This window comes from Entelurus aequoreus, linkage group LG17, assembly GCF_033978785.1.
Source record: "Entelurus aequoreus isolate RoL-2023_Sb linkage group LG17, RoL_Eaeq_v1.1, whole genome shotgun sequence".
In the NCBI taxonomy this organism is placed as follows: Eukaryota; Metazoa; Chordata; class Actinopteri; order Syngnathiformes; family Syngnathidae; genus Entelurus; species Entelurus aequoreus.
In genome coordinates, this window is record NC_084747.1 from 44368598 (window position 1) to 44386097 (window position 17500).

General features: G+C 38.4%; 1 protein-coding gene across 1 annotated transcript in view; it reads left to right on the top strand.

Moving 5' to 3' along the window:
• cbwd (COBW domain containing) overlaps positions 1 to 17262 on the top strand; it is a 36758-nt gene extending 19496 nt beyond the window's left edge. Inside the window, exons 11-16 of the mRNA XM_062025739.1 lie at positions 35 to 91; positions 10603 to 10654; positions 12476 to 12544; positions 12667 to 12732; positions 12862 to 12988; positions 15844 to 17262. Coding sequence (XP_061881723.1) covers positions 35 to 91; positions 10603 to 10654; positions 12476 to 12544; positions 12667 to 12732; positions 12862 to 12988; positions 15844 to 15911 — 439 coding nt within the window. The 3' untranslated portion in view covers positions 15912 to 17262. The remainder of the gene's footprint in view (positions 1 to 34; positions 92 to 10602; positions 10655 to 12475; positions 12545 to 12666; positions 12733 to 12861; positions 12989 to 15843) is intronic.
• The last annotated feature ends 238 nt before the right edge of the window (positions 17263 to 17500 follow it).

The following is a 17500-nucleotide window of genomic DNA, read 5'->3' on the forward strand; positions in this document are numbered from 1 at the left end:
ACAAAGTCAACTAATTAGTGGTCTTTTTCCACAGGGTAGACCTCTCTGAAGTTCTCGACCTTCACGCCTTTGACAGTAAAGATGGCACAAAGTGAGTTTTACCATGAAGGTTGAATTTGATTTACTATAAAGACACCATGTTGTTAATGTGCTGAAGAGCACAGGCTACAACAATAGGTACACTTGGAATAAGGTCCAATAGAAGAGCTGTATCTAAAATGATCCTCATTTACATGGGAGGATCATAATATTAATAGATATAGCCTTAAGTAGGATGTAGCTTATTCCTACACCACTGCAACCCACAAATACATTTTACAAGTACATTATGAGCAAAATCTTTTAAGTGTATAATTGTGAAGTTAATGGACTGTCCAGACTTAAAGAAAAAACATGTTTTATCATCATTTTAATTTGCAAATAAACTTTATAGGCGGGAATATGAATATTTAATATTTATGTATATATATATAGATATATACATACACATATATATATTATATATTAGGGCTGTCAAACGATTAAAATATTTAATTGTGATTAATCACATTGTGTTCATAGTTAAATCCAAATTAATCGCAGATAGATATCATTTTTCATCCTTAATAAGTGTACCGTAGACCGATAATTTTCAGGGGTGGTGGCTTCATATTGCTGCATGACAATGTTTTAACCTTCTCTATTAATTTATGAAATGTAATATTGAGCCTGCTAATCATTCTGTAATTGAGGACTCGACCAGAACATGTTATAAAATAATTTACACAATATTTTAGCCAGCCAGAAAAATCCTCCCAACCGCCCCCATATTCCTCAACTGATGCACTAGATTTTTTTTAAGTGCAAATATCACAGAATAGCATTACAAAACATCTCTGACAAAGCATGATTGTATTGTAAGACATTTTTTTTGTTAATGTCAGGGTTTCCCCTAAATTGCCAAAATGCCTGTGGGGGCGTGGTTAGGGGCGCAGTCCATATGATGTCATCGCATATTTGCTATGATGCATATAATCTTTAAAAAGGGAATATACATTTAAAACAAATATGTTAAGTATAGTATTAACATATATTTTTCTTACATGATATAGTTTTGTCCTATTTTTAAATTGTTACTGCTTATTGTACAATGTACTTTGTTGAGAATTTTTGGGGGAGATTTCTCCAATCCTTTTAGTCACTTTTTCTCTAATAAAAAGGACTGGCAACAAATCTAGCACCTATTGTTGGTGTTATTGGCGGCTTTATTCGTGTTTAGAGACTCCGCTTAGATTCTGTCGCGCCATGCCGTGACAATAAGCTAGCTGCCACGAGCCTGACGTCACACTCACTTCGCGTTGCTGGGAACATTTCTGCCATTAAAAGCCGCCAGTGTCATCTTAAATTGTGAAGATCGCTGTCCGTAGGTATATCTCGAATATATTAAAGTACGTCCACAGCGCGGACACGCTGCCTGCCTTCGCGCCAGATGTCTGGTTTTAATGTGTATGTTAGTGTGTCATGGTGGTCATTTTTCCCATGGTCTTTGAACACAACGTGTCGGGGGAGAATGAACAAGTGTTGTGTGTCTAGGAGTGAAGCACGGAGGCAGATGTGTGTGCACGGAGGAAATACTTGCCGGAATTGGGCCCGATGTTAGCAGAAAATTGCCCATAAAAGCTAAAAAGAGCATCAGACATTCTGTTTTCTTCTGGACGCTACAATACATTATACTACTTTATTTTGTTAGGTGTGGCGGCTATTATGAAGCCGTACATTAAAGAGAAACCCTAAACATAATTAAAGGCCTACTGAAATGAAATTTTTTTATTCAAACGGGGATAGCAGATCCATTCTATGTGTCATACTTGATCATTTCGCGATATTGCCATATTTTTGCTGAAAGGATTTAGTAGAGAACATTGACGATAAAGTTCGCAACTTTTGGTCGCTGATAAAAAAAAGCCTTGCTTGTACCGGAAGTAGCATGACGTCACAGGCTGAAAGGCTCCTCACATTTCCCCATTGTTTACACCAGCAGCGAGAGCGATTCAGACCGAGAAAGCGACGATTACCCCATTAATTTGAGCCAGGATGAAAGATTTGTGGATGAGGAACGTGAGAGTGAAGGACTAGAGTGCAGTGCAGGACGCATCTTTTTTCGCTCTGACCGTAACTTAGGTACAAGCTGGCTCATTGGATTCCACACTATCTCCTTTTTCTATTGTGGATCATGGATTTGTATTTTAAACCACCTCGGATACTATATCCTCTTGAAAATGAGAGTCGAGAACGCGAAATGGACATTCACAGTGACGTTTATCTCCACAATACATCGGCGAAACACTTTAGCTACGGAGCTAACGTGATAGCACCGAGCTTAAATGCATATAGAAACAAAATAAATAAACCCCTGACTGGAAGGATAAACAGAAAATCAACAATACTATTAAATCATGGACCTGTAAATACACGGTTAATGCTTTCCAGCCTGGCGAAGCTTAACAATGCTGTTGCTAACGACGCCATTGAAGCTAACTTAGCAACGGGACCTCACAGAGCTATGCTAAAAACATTAGCTATCGACCTACGCCAGCCAGCCCTCATCTGCTCATCAACACCCGTGCTCACCTGCGTTCCAGCGATCGACGGAGCGACGAAGGACTTCACCCGATCATCCGTGCGGTCGGCGGCTAGCGTCGGATAGTGCGTCTGCTATCCAAGTCAAAGTCCTCCTGGTTGTGTTGCTGCAGCCAGCCGCTAATACACCGATCCCACCTACAACTTTCTTCTTTGCAGTCTTCGTTGTTCATTAAACAAATTGCAAAAGATTCACCAACACAGATGTCCAGAATACTGTGGAATTTTGCGATGAAAACCAAGCTTTTTGTATTGGATACAATGTGTCCGAATACTTCCGTTTCAACGATTGACGTCACGCGCATACGTCATCATACATAGACGTTTTCAACCGGAAGTTTAGCGGGGAATTTAAAATTGCACTTTATAATAACCCGGCCGTATTGGCATGTGTTGCAATGTTAAGATTTCATCATTGATATATAAACTATCAGACTGTGTGGTCGGTAGTAGTGGGTGTCAGTAGGCCTTTAAACCGGATGTATAGTGTAGCGCTTTTATTTTGAAGCCGGAAAAGTGTGCGATTGGTTTGAGAAAGGGTCTTGACATGTTTCGATGTCGTATCGACTGTTTGCGATAAAAAAGTCTCCCTTCTACATCCTGCCGAACGTCTTTCATTTCTGTTGAGATTTTATGCCATCTTACTTACTGAAGCAGTCACAGTAACAATCTAAATGTTATGTTATCACTGCACCTTAATCGTAATCTGAACACGGAAGTGAAGCACCACCCACTTTGCTGCAAGGTTGTTGCCTCTTCTCACGGCGAAAAAAATAGTCCTTTCTTGTCGGGAGAACAAATTGCCGTGGCTTTGAACCTGATATTTCCATAAGGTAGACTTTCTTTTGTCCATTTCTGCTTGCTTGTTGCTTATCAGTAGCAAGTGAACTGCAGCCAAGTTGCCCCCACTACATGACCCGAGTGTCAAAAAGAAAGTGTTCGCATTAATCGTCCGATCAAAAAATTAGTGACATTATTGAAATTTATAGTTAATGCGTTACTATCACGTTAATAACTTCGCGTTAATAACTTTGACAGTCTTAGATAAACGTAACAATATGATGAGATTTAACTAGCAATTTTAACTGAATAAAATGTAGATTGTATGAGAAAGTTGTTCTAATACGGTATTATGAGAGTATTCATTGTAATGAAAAAGAAAAAAGTTGTAATGTTATTAGAAACTGTTCAGTACAACAAAAAAATCTTAATGTAATTTCTTGAGCGGAACAATCTTACCAGAATAAAATATGAAAGATGTGAGGGAGGGGGATTTCTAATTTTGAGAGAATACGGCCTTTTTCACACACAGGTCAATTCCAATTTTTTTTGCCCATATGTGACCTTTATCAATTTTTTTCATGTCAATGTGAACAGTTCAATTCTGAATTTTTTTAATGCAACCAAGGCCACTTTTGTATGTGGATATAGAACAGATATGTATCCGATGCGACTGCATTCTGAACAATCGAGTTGCGTTCATCCAACCACTACGTCACCAAAAAGCGTCAAGCGTCATAATTCTTAGCCAAAAGAAACGATTGCAAAATAGATATTTGACAAATGAGCAGGAAACAAGCGAAAATATTATTTTTCAGGAACTCAGGTCAATGTTCTATCACTCCTGTCTCTGACTGGAGTGTTAGAGCCCACACGCTCTTCGGAACAGATGTCCCACTAACTGCGAAAGCCAAAATACTTGTTCTCTTCCTTCTTAATCTTCTACGCGCAATAATTTGGTTCAGAAAATATTGACTTTGATTGCACAAAATACTTGAAGTTTCCACAAATGCGGCAGTATTTAGACCTACTAGAATTGAAGCCATGTTTACTTCTGTAAACACTACAGCACGTGTGACTGCATGCAGGTCAGATTTTGTTCACATTACACATAAAAAATGTTTGTAATGTGAATGACAACATAAAAAGATCGGATTTAACAAAAAAAAATCTGAATTGCACATTCTACCCTGCAGTGTGAACGTAGCCCAAGTTAATGATATTATGAGAAAAAAATATTGAGACGAGGTTGTAATATTACAAGAAAATAAATAGTTTTTTTTTCAAGAATAAAAGTAATGATTAATGGAATTGGCTCTGTGTGGTACATTACAGCTATAAATCACTGCAAATACAAAATTAAACATATTATTAAATTAATATAACAGAATTGTCCAAATTAATATTTTGTTTGAATTAGATCTCATTAGTAACCATGCCAGCCTGTGATGTATGGTGTCTAATGTTGTTGTACTGGTTGCTAGGTTACAGCAATGTTAGTGTTTTGCCTTGATGGCTTTTTGTCGCTGGTCTGTCTTTAACGTGTACCCAACAGCCTTTGACACTGTTGCTCGCCATGTTTCTCTTTAATTAACAGACTCTTTTATTGAGGAACCCCCCCCGCACCACTTACACCTCGGGGTGGTCATCATATTGTGTCCCCCTGTGGTAGAATGTCATTGTCATGAATAGAGTCAGTGTTCATCCCTTCATGTGAATGAAACGGGCTGCGGCGTTAAAGCTCTCTTACATGCCCTCAGTCAGTGTCTGTGAGGCCAGCTGCAGAGGATTAGAGCTGTGTGTGTCCACTGACTCCCGAGGAGTCCTCCTTGTCCCGACCGATAGCTTCTTTCCCCTCGCCTTTGAGAGGCAGGGGTTGGGGGCGAGTGTGGTTCCCTCCTGGCCCCCTTCCACCAGAGCCCACGCTGGCTGTTTGAAGCGGGGACCCCCTGCCGCTCCGCCTGTGTGGTACTAACTAACAGGGCACAGTGCTCAAACTGCTGGACACAACATTTAGCCTCCTTGTGAGGTCAGCGAGACGCGGAGAGGAGGTGGGGGAGAGGCCCGATGGCAAGAACAATGGCCTGAGTTTGTTTGGTTGCCGCAATGGGTGTTTTGTAGGGTTTAATTGCCATTTCTAAAGTTTTCACAAGTCCATTGAGGGCTGGTGTCGTTAAGCGCCGATAATACTCTGAGGACATACAGCAGTCAGCACGGATAAGACTTTTCTCCCACCAAACAATTATTCCCTAAATATTCACTCCTGATCCGTGAGGCCATTTACACTACACTGTTAATAGTTTAAAATAATGTGTTTATTTACATGACAGTGGTGTTTTAAAGCCTGACAACAGGTCTGAAAAGGGGCATTTAGCTGTATCCAAACTTCCAAATCAAACTATTGATAAAACATATTTATCATTTTGGTGTGCAGTTAAACCCGTTTATGTCGACTGAATGAATGACATCGGCGTAAGTGGTTGTTGACAAAACCGAAACTAGCCATTTAACTGTGACTTTCATTAGAGAAACAAGCAGAATGGCCGATATTGATAATGGATTTTTAAACCTAAGCCTCTGTGCATATTTTTATTAAGCTTTTTTGGTTGTATATGTTATTTTATAGTATTATATAACAGAGCTTGTGTGGTAATTTCATTGTAGGTCTTGACCAACGTTCCCTCTAAGGTGCGCACCTGCGCAATTGCGCACTGCTCAAGCGTCCTCTGCGCACAGCAAATATATGCCGCGCACCAAATGAAATCCCATCTGAATTCTAAACAAAATAAACACATTTATTCTGTGTAATTTTGCAACGCAAGTCTGAGTGACAGTGACAACAAGCGGCCCTAACGGTGTTCGTCAACACCGTTCAATTGAACACCGTTCAATTATTGTAACGTCTATCGAGATGCTCCGAGGACAGGAATTATATCGATCGCTTTATTGAGCAAAACTGTTTATATTCGGCCATAACCACACCAAAAACATGAGTAAAAAACTTCTATCTCGAAAAACTAGTCATTTTCTGCCGTACAAACCAGGCCAAAACCAACTTGTCATCTGTCACCAACACGCATACTACTAAGCCACTGCTGCGTTTATGGCCACACAAAAAGTCGGACAATTCAAACACCACACAAAGTTACACTATGACTCCTCAGTCATACGTGTGCTTATTCTACTGTCATTTATTATTAATGTTAATTTATTTATATTAATCGTGGAATGCTGTTACTAGAGAAAGTTACAGGAGAGCACACTTCATCCTATGCTTACATTTCATTGTGCAACATGAGGATGTTAAGGGGAACTAAATGTGATCTCTGAAAGGGGTACAAATGATTTCCAAAGCAGGACCCCCACCCAGACATATTGTACAATACTAATCCATAGCTTATGAAAAACAAGATTTCTTTTATTTTCATTACAAGTGGGCCAAATCACTAATATTTCAAAATAATCTCATGAAAATGACTCCTCTCATTTGAGTGTTATTATAAAAGATTGGTTTGAGACAGGTGTGCTGCTGGTATTGCCACGTGTAATGTTGCTGACATGTGCTCCACGAATGCTCGGTGAGTTTTTGTGTTTGCTCAGACACATGAACAATTAGAGGAAACATTGGTCTTGACTATAATTAAGTAGGGTCTAAGATATAATTGATAAATTTGGCTGACGATAGAGCTTGTAATACTATCTTTACATTGTGATGATGCATGTTGATGACACATTCAAACCGTGTCTCGCAAATTTGACAACGACTACAGAACAACCACGTCCTCAACGCATTGAACCGTCAATGCTAGCGAGCCAGCGGCTATTGTCACTCCACAGTGCAAAGCCACTTCTAAGGTCAGTAGTCTTTACTTCCATGGCGGCAAATAAACTGCATGTCTTACAAACATCACTGGAGAATGAGGAATATTTAAACATGCTACACTATACACAGGAGGATAAGCTAACCGCTAAACTAGAACTCTTGGAGCAATACAAATATCAATCGTAAATATACCAAGTATAGTGTCAGTATATGGTCAATACTACGGTGGTTAAATTGATATTCTTTACTATCAAAAAAATATTTTTTCGTTTTTGTTAATGTCGAATAAATCCCTGTACACTGGAGGGATTTAAAGTACCGATGTAATGGAAAACAAATTGCCTCTATATTTAAGCTCTTATCATATAGTATATCTGATTTAAGACATCAAAAAACATACAAAGTTTGCGAGTAAATAGATATCATCAATAGTTTAAAAATCTGACGAGATTCCTGAGCCATTTTGAGAGATAATGAGCAAACCAATCATGTGATCATGACGTAGGGGTAGGAACCACAAATGTCTTCCCCATCAACAACAATTCTAATCAAACAGACTTTGTGAGAGCCAACAACAATTACTTTGGGAAAAAGTATAATCCAGAACCCATTATTTTTAAGCCCGAACACAAGGAGAATGAGCAATAAGTTTTAGAATCAGAGTGCTAAACAAATGCAGCTTTATTGAAACACCATAGCATTGCTAGGTGCTAAACATACAAACTAACCATAATAAATCCTAATAAAACAAACACTTTCTGTACAATTTCAACTCTCGCTGGGAAACCGACCGACAGGACGCTCACATAATCCTGTTTAGATGAAGAATAAATCACAATCCTCACAAAGGGTTAAAAAAAAGTTTTTTGGGCCATCTCGGTTGATGTCAAAGTCGACCAGCCTCTTGATCCGTGGTCACATTTGTCTACTGGGAGATGCATGATTTATAATCAAGTATTCATTTTTACCAAGTTTGAGACAAAGCAGAAACAGCCGCCGGCTCAGTGTGTCAACAATAGCAGCGTAAGCTAGTAGTTAGCTCCCTGCTATCAATGCACCGCCAAAATAGTCTGTCTGCATTAGCACTTATAATAACAATATTGCTCATATTTGGTTAATTTTCAGGTCACGACATGTAAATAGAGTATTCTTGGTGATTTCTGGATGTTTTTAAAGGGATTTATGGGCGCAATAGAGGACCCCCGATCTGTTGACTTATTTTTTAGCTATTTCTTTACGATTTTGAATGCATTAAAAAAGCCAAATATATGTGTTCTTATCTTACATAAGGATTATGAATGATAAACAGCACATCTCTTTCCAATGTTTGTGTATTTCCAGTGTGATTGATCTGCTGATATGGCAGAGTGTAGAAGCGTTACGGAAATTGCCGAAGATATTAGAAGCAGAATATTCAAAATGGCTGACTGAATTTGTGGCGTTTTGTGATGTTTAGACGGTATTTTCACACACTGTATGGATTGGAAATATAATTGGATATGGTTTAATAGATACAAAGAAATACAATTAAGCATTTAAAGTCAATTACTTTTTCCACTCTACTGCTACTTTAAGAGCAAAACCTAAAATATTTTAATCAGGGGCAGCAGTAAGAAATATTTTAAATTTCTTATTGATATTGTTACACTGTCATTGTGATGAAACAATGTTATAATTCCAATGGTCTTGAAAATTTGAAGTATCAGTATCAGCCTTGGTATGACCAATACTGTCCCTATAACTACTGGGTATTGGATCCATACTCAAATTTGTAGTATCGCTCAAAACTAATGTAAAGTATCCAAACAACAGCAGATTAATTGCTTATTACATTTTAACAGAAGTGTAGATAAAACCAAAGGCCCTTTTCCACCAGAAGTTCAGAAACATTTGGTTCCTGGAACCTCTAGTTCCTGTGTGTGGTTTTTGTTTTCACCGCATTTCACAGTTCAGGGTAGTTTATACATTTCCGGCTGATAACGAATGGAGGAGTGGTTTAGTATATTTCTACATTGATACCATGTAAATAAACAGACAATATTAAATCAGATCGAGTCATTTTACTAAAAAGTAAGTAAATGAAATACAAAGCAATAAAATACAAAGCGATATGACCTAAAAAATACAGTGTACCGAGTTGTTCATAAAAAGTCTGGCTTTTGTTCGCAATGTCCAACAGTCAGAAAGTCGTCCTCTCAGTAAATGATGAATTCATGAGGGTCAGGTGATTCCTTTTGGTAAATAACAGCTGTAAATAACAATATATATATAAATAATAAGTGCCAGTTTTTATCTCATGCTGGTTAGCGTTAGCATTCTGTTCACTCGGGTTGAGGCTAATAATTACACAAATGGAGTGTCACTGACTACTTTTACAAAATGTGATAAAGTAAATAGTTAATATTTGATGTTACTTACTTTTGTTCCACTCGTGTACTGCCTCCTTTATTTCAAATTTATCCAACAAAGTCTGAGAAGTGTAAGCAGCTGAGGTTGTTGCTTCATACGCCACTGTAAATATGTTTAAAAGTGTCCATCCGCTTCTCGTAGCCTCGCGTATCCAAATTAAGTTTGTAAAAAATAACAAACAACAATAAACTGCATATAGTTTAAATACTACGGCTGAGCAGCGTTCTTCAGCACAAAGATGCCCCGCAAAACTTCCTGCAAAGTGAAAGTTCTTCTTTCTCTCCTTTGTCAAGTATTTCGTAATAGAAATACACAAGAAATAAGAAATTAAAAAAAGTCGTTTAGCATATTGTAATGGCGTTTGTATTTTTAAAAAGAGGTTTTAGGAATTCTCCTAACTATGGTCAACCAATCAGCATTTGACAGCACAGCCCGCCCCCGATAAGGTCCCAAGACTCTTCCAAGAGACCCACCTAGCTGGCAGGAACTCCAGAAGGTTCTTTAAGAACTGAATCTACCGGGGTGGTTTTTGGTGGAAACACAGGGGGAACTTGTAAAAGTTCCTGCTGTAGAAAAGTGCCTGATGTTACAAAAGAAAATAACCCGATATTAACAGTAAATTAGCAAGTAGATTAATAATAGTTTTGAGTAAAACATACAACCAGAATTGATGCTTATGTCAGTGCCAAATTAGGACCCTTTGTAAACCATTTGAAGTATAATTTACCAAATAATATATTTTCTGATCTATATCGTTATTGCAGGAGGCTGCAAAACAATTAAGCTCTCGTATAATTTATGCAAATCTTTCTTCCAGTGGCGGAGAATCTAAAAAAGCTGTTGCTGTTTTTGGCAGATGACACCTACTTTGTAATGCTTATTACCACCATCTACAGGACTGGAGTGGAGCAGAATCACAAATCGCAGATTGAACATAACACTTCATACCTGTATGTTCCCCTTTTTGACAGTTTATCCGAGAAGTTGCAGATGGTGAAACCGATCAGCCCTCATCTTGATAAGGTATCGTTTGTAACAACAAACACCATTACCATTTTTTTTTTAAATTCACAACTCCCTTCCTTTGTGTTGTGTTTGCTAATTTATTTTTACACATCATTTCCTACAAGATTAAGGGAATGCGTTCACCTTAGGGCTAAAAAAACTGGGCCTTGCATCCCCTCAGGCTGTGACACTGCAGTGAAAACTCCCTCCCTGATTTTTTCAAGAGGGGGTCAACTATGAGGCTTTTGATGTTTTCTGTATTAGCCTATAAATAGACTCAATCATGCACTTAAAGACGTCTATACTGTCCAGTGTAAAAATCATGCCATAGCTTTTTACCATGCAAATATCCACACAAACAGTACAATATCTAATTTGTCATTTCAGAATATATTTGTTAGGATTTTTTGTCTTATAAACTCATGACTACATTTTGGTTGTAGTTGTTGAATGCCCATTAAGTTTTACCACAGGATGGACAGAGATGAGACGTGTTAGTGTTTGTGTGTGTGTGTCTGTGTGTGTGCGTGTGTGTAAATAACGCCATTGTTGTCTGTTTTCCCCATGTTTCCTTTCCCCGCATTGGATCTCAGTAACCCCCTCCCCTCCCTCAAGTAACCTCCCACAACACACACTCACTGGACCACTCCTGTTGCTCTTTTCATGTAAATGAGAAGGCTGTTTTTCTGTTGTTATACCAAATGACAAGGAAGTGTGTAACCTTAACACTTCAACACAAAACCACCAAATATCTGCAAAGTGCCCCTTTAATGATGCAAGGAAGTTTAGTGGGGGGGGCGGGGGCGGGGGGGGGGCATAGCCTTCGGCAGATGAAGAGAGGTGCCGACTGGAGTCGTGGTTTTTAACATGGTCGTTGACAAAGTCATCAACTGGTGCGTCTTTTATTTAACGTCATAATCGCTTTTTTCTGTGCTCTACCTAAATTTTTACAAAGTGTTTTATTTTGTAACTCTGTATGTCAGTCTGAAAGACAAATTCTACTGACTGACCACTTGCTCAAAAATTAATACCTCAACACTGAAGTCAAGAGATAATTATTGCCTTGAGGAGGATTCATTCTGAATATCATTTAACAAAATGTGTAACTTATTGAGATTTAAGTTGTAATGTTGAGGAAAATATAGAAAATCAGTCAGGCATTGCAAGATTATAATTTAAAATTGTGTGGTAATTAATTTGTAATATTCCTAGCATCTTGTAACTTGGCAATAATATATTTTTATAACTTACAAGAATAAGTATTCATTTTGCAAGAATAAAGTTGTAATATAAGACAAAAGTCAGAATTTTAGGAGAAAAACATGTAGTTTTAAGATGTAACAAGTTTAAGAAAAAATAGTAATTTAAAAATAGTTGTTTTGTCACACGAAATAGTAATGGAATACATTTTTAATATTACAAAAAAAAAAGTTAAACAAAATTTCTTTGAAATTGTAGTTGTAATACTGTGACTTTGCCAAAAGAAAGTTAAATTCATTGTATGAATGAAAGTCATAATTTAGAAGGAAATAATAGTTATAGTAATAATACTACAAGGAACAAAATACAGGACTAATATAGTCATATTATAATTTACAAAAATAAACTCATAAAGTTACTTAACATTCTGAGAAAAAATATACATTTTGTGGGATATAATATAACGTTTCAGGAATAACAATGTAATATGATTTTTAAAATGATTTTGAAGGATTAAAATAAACTGCTGACGCTACAAAAATAAAGTCAATAAGTTAAAATATAATTTTTGGGAGAAAACAACATCATTTTGAGTGAATAAATGTTGTGTGAATAAATCTAAATTTCTTTTATTGTTAGAGTATTTTAACGATGACGTTTGAAGTGGTTGGAAGTCTTTCAGAGGATGCCCTCAATGTTTTCATTCAGGTACAAACACACGTTCTGATCCTCTACTTTGCATCCCTGCTCCCACTCCCAATTATCTCCCTTACAATGCATCCCTTTGAGAAGTAAAGCCTCTCTTTTTTTTTCCTTCACACGATTTGCAGGATCTCCTTTGGGAAAAGACGCTGAAAAACAAAGAGGGGCAACCCATGACTGTCATCCGCTTAAAGGTACAGCAAAGCACAATGGTGGCCTCGGTGGATGCGGTCATCAATAACCCCGCTGCCTTATTATCCGCATTCAGCTCTTTTAGTGTGGTGTAATCTGTCACTAGCAACATGTGATGTGCGTGTTTTCAGGGAATAGTGGCGCTGGCGGCTAAAGCCCACCAAGTCATGCTGCAGGGGGTCCACGAGCTGTATGAGCTCAATGAGACACCCCAGCTTTGGGGGGAGCACCTGCGGGTCAGCCGACTGGTCTTTATAGGTAAACAACACTCTCTTATTTTCACGCATGTTGCCTTCATTTTCTTGTATTAAAAGTCACACTGTCTGTGTGCTAATGTTCACTTAATGCAAGTAATGTGTAACATGTTCACTGCAGCAGGACACTTTGTAACCAACAACTAGTCACCAAACACTGATTCATCCTAACAATTAAAATAAATACTACTTTATGAAAAATAATTACCGTATTTTTCAGATTATAAGTCGCAGTTTTTTTCATAGTTTGGCCGGGGGTGCGATTTATACTCTGGAGCGACTTATGTGTGAAATTATTAACACATTACCGTAAAATATCAAATAATATTATTTATCTCATTCACGTAAGAGACAAGGCGTATATCAGCAATCGTCACACACGGGGGCGGGTCATGGCAGAAGTGCATTGTGAAAAAAAGATGCTACCTGCTACTACTTCCGTACCTATGAAAATTGATCATTTCAATATTGGCGGTAACTTATAAAAACTGAGATGGGCTGAACAAAAATGGCACTGAAAAGGAAATCATATACTGCAGGTTACAAGCTGGAAGTAGTGAAATATGCAGCAGAAAACGGCAATCGAGCAGCAGAAAGAAAGTTTGGAGTAAGCGAGAAACTTGTAAGGCACTGGCGAAAAGGAGTGACAGATTGTTTGGTAATAATAATAATAATGGATTACATTTGATATCGCGCTTTTCTATTACTAAATACTCAAAGCGCTCACAGAGAAGTGGGAACCCATCATTCATTCACACCTGGTGGTGGTAAGCTACATTTGTAGCCACAGCTGCCCTGGGGTAGACTGACGGAAGCGAGGCTGCCAGTTTGCGCCTACGGCCCCTCCGACCACCACCTATCATTCATTCACCAGTGTGAGCGGCACCGGGGGCAAGGGTGAAGTGTCCTGCCCAAGGACACAACGGCAGCGATTTGATGTCAAGAGGCGGGGAGCGAACCTGCAACCCTCAGGTTTCTGGCACGGCCGCTCTACCCACTACGCCATACCGCCCCTGGTAAACGTATAGCATGTTCTACACTACCGTTCAAAAGTTTGGGGTCACATTGAAATGTCCTTATTTTTGAAGGAAAAGCACTGTACTTTTCAATGAAGATAACTTTAAACTAGTCTTAACTTTAAAGAAATACACTCTATACATTGCTAATGTGGTAAATGACTATTCTAGCTGCAAATGTCTGGTTTTTGGTGCAATATCTACATAGGTGTATAGAGGCCCATTTCCAGCAACTATCACTCCAATGTTCTAATGGTACAATGTGTTTGCTCATTGGCTCAGAAGGCTGATTGATGATTAGAAAACCCTTGTGCAATCATGTTCACACATCTGAAAACAGTTTAGCTTGTTACAGAAGCTACAAAACTGACCTTCCTTTGAGCAGATTGAGTTTCTGGAGCATCACATTTGTGGGGTCAATTAAACGCTCAAAATGGCCAGAAAAAGAGAACTTTCATCTGAAACTCGACAGTCTATTCTTGTTCTTAGAAATGAAGGCTATTCCACAAAATTGTTTGGGTGACCCCAAACTTTTGAACGGTAGTGTATATGTTATAGTTATTTGAATGACTCTCACCATAATATGTTACGTTAACATACCAGGCACGTTCTCAGTTGGTTATTTATGCGTCATATAACGTACACTTATTCAGCCTGTTGTTCACTATTCTTTATTTATTTTAAATTGCCTTTCAAATGTCTATTCTTGGTGTTGGGTTTTATCAAATAAATTTCCCCAAAAAATGCGACTTATACTCCAGTGCGACTTATATATGTTTTTTACCCTCTTTATTATGCATTTTCGGCCGGTGCGATTTATACTCCGGAGCGATTTATAATCCGAAAAATACGGTAGGTTTATAGTTTTGTGTGATATATGACAGTGATCACCACAGGCAGGCACACATCTACAGAAGCGGTGTCATGATTCATCGATATATCGATTTATGTTCCTAAGATTCATCTACTTCGATATGTGCTCAGCAATTTGGCCTTCCGGAAGATAGGTATCGTTTGGATCAAACATCGTTTAAAAGGCAGTATATCGATTTTATTGATACCAACTAAAAGGAAACATTGGAATAAGAACAGCAGACTTTATATGAAGTTTAGCACTTTTATTAATAAGAACGTTAAGCGTTACTCAAGTCTGTCTGCTTGACACCTTTAGTCATTAAAACAAGAATAACGGTTACCTACGATGGCCGAGAAAGTTTACAAAAAATGCAAATGCCACAAGAAAATTTCATAAAGCAAAAACGTTCAGCTACAGCACCATTGTAAAAGCCACAACAAATACAAACGCCACAACACAATGTGGGGACGGCGTGGCGCAGTCGGGCCGTGCCAGCAACCTGTGGGTTCAAGGTCATTTCTGAATGTCAAAACAAAACCCAGAGACTCAAATATGTGCGGTTTTTTATATGTACATTAAACACAGTTGTAACTCAATAGGTATGGATTCCGATAAGTCCAGTTGCACTTCAGAATGTCGCAGAATTCACGTTTCCCTCAATGAACCGCAACTCCCCAGTGCCGGGAGCACTCAAGCAGCCCCAGACCATGATGCTCTCACCACCAGGCTTAACACATTTATCTATTCCTCGATTTATTTTCAGTGGATAGTGAACCTATACCTCTGTACAAGCTGTGCACAGACTACTCTAAAGTATGTCCAAGTTTAGTTGATATAGTATTGTCTCCTGACAGGATAGACTGTTTAAAAATTGTTTCTGAAATGTGAAAAGTGCAAAATATTTTCTTCTACCTGTGGGGGGGCGTAACAGAAAATATTTGATAAGCAATGCTTTAGTACAACTTCTGTCTCTGCTGTATCCCGCAGGAAGGAACTTGGACAAGGATATTCTGCAACAACATTTCATCTCCACTGTGGTACAAAGAGATAAATAACCAGAAGAAGATACGGTCCAAACAGAAGAGCAGATCTTCGGGCTCGGTCTGCTATTTCCTCAAGATGATGAAGCACATGCACGAGAGGTTAGCTGATGTTAACGAGAATAGGAGGCGTGTGGTTTTCTATTTATAATGGTTTCTATAAACAATACCAATTATGTACTTTGTTACGAGTGAGTAGTGCATCATTGCTGTCCAATGAAAAACATGTGAAGTATCTCCCCTTTGTGTTTTTTTCCTTTTATAGCTGAAACATGAAGAACCTATGTGTATGCTTTTCCATTAAATACAACAAAAACGTACAAATATGGGGCAAAAAAATTGCTTTTCATTGGCGGAAACAGTTGTCCAATTAAAACTTATATCTCCACATGAGTTTTTCTATGTTAGATCCAAAATATGAATAAATGTGACCTGTTGTTTTTCAGATGAAGACTTTCAACATTTGGAGAGAACATGTTTTCATTGACACCTTTGAAAAACATTAGAGGTGTAACGGTACGTGTATTTGTATCGAACCGTTTCGGTACGGGGGTTCCGGTTCGGTTCGGAGCTGTACCAAACGAGTTTCCACACGGACATATTAAGTAGCGTAACGCACGTTGTGTAAACAATGAACAACACACGGCATGCTAGCAGCTAACGGGCTACGATAGACTGACCATACGTCCTCTTTTCACCGGACATGTCCTCTTTTGCGGAGCTGTCAGGGCGGAGTTTCTTTAATGCCTCAAATGTCCGGCATTTTGAGTTAGGGTTGCGTGTATTTTCAATGTACGTTCAGGGTTAAGAAGGGGTTAAAAACAAAAGAAATTGTGCATGTGGCAGCATTCGTGAGGGAGGGGCAGAGACAGAGAGAGAGCGAGAGAGTTATGATAAACGTGCATGCGTCGCCAGTCTCTGCTTTTTATCCATAGATATATCAGATTCAATTTTTTATTATCTATAGCAGGGGTGTCAAAAGTGTGCCCCGGAGGCCATTTGCGGCCCACAGCTAATGTTTTAAAGGCCCACGGCACATTCTAAAAATACTATTAAAATAAACAAAAACATAACAAAAGTGGGACGGCGTGGCGAAATTGGTAGAGTGGCCGGGCCAGCAATCGGAGGGTTGCTGGTTACTGGGGTTCAATCCCCACCTTCTACCATCCTAGTCACGTCCGTTGTGTCCTTGGGCAAGACACTTCACCCTTGCTCCTGATGGGTGCTGGTAGCGCCTTGCATGGCAGCTCCCTCCATCAGTGTGTGAATGTGTGTGTGAATGGGTAAATGTGGAAATACTGTCAAAGCGCTTTGAGTACCTTGAAGGTAGAAAAGCGCTATACAAGTATAACCCATTTATCATTTATCATTTAAATAAAAAAGCTTAAAGGTTAAATGTAATTTAGAAAAAGTTGCAATGTTGACTAATAAAACAAAGCTGTTTTTTTTTCTTTCAAACTGTCATTGCTCAAAACATAATATTGAATCAAAATCAATGTTATTATGAGTTATTGACCTATCCAAGGTTCCCATTACTTCACATCAAATATTGCATTAAGAAAAATATTTTTGGTGGAAGATTTTGCAAATTTGGTAAATAAATA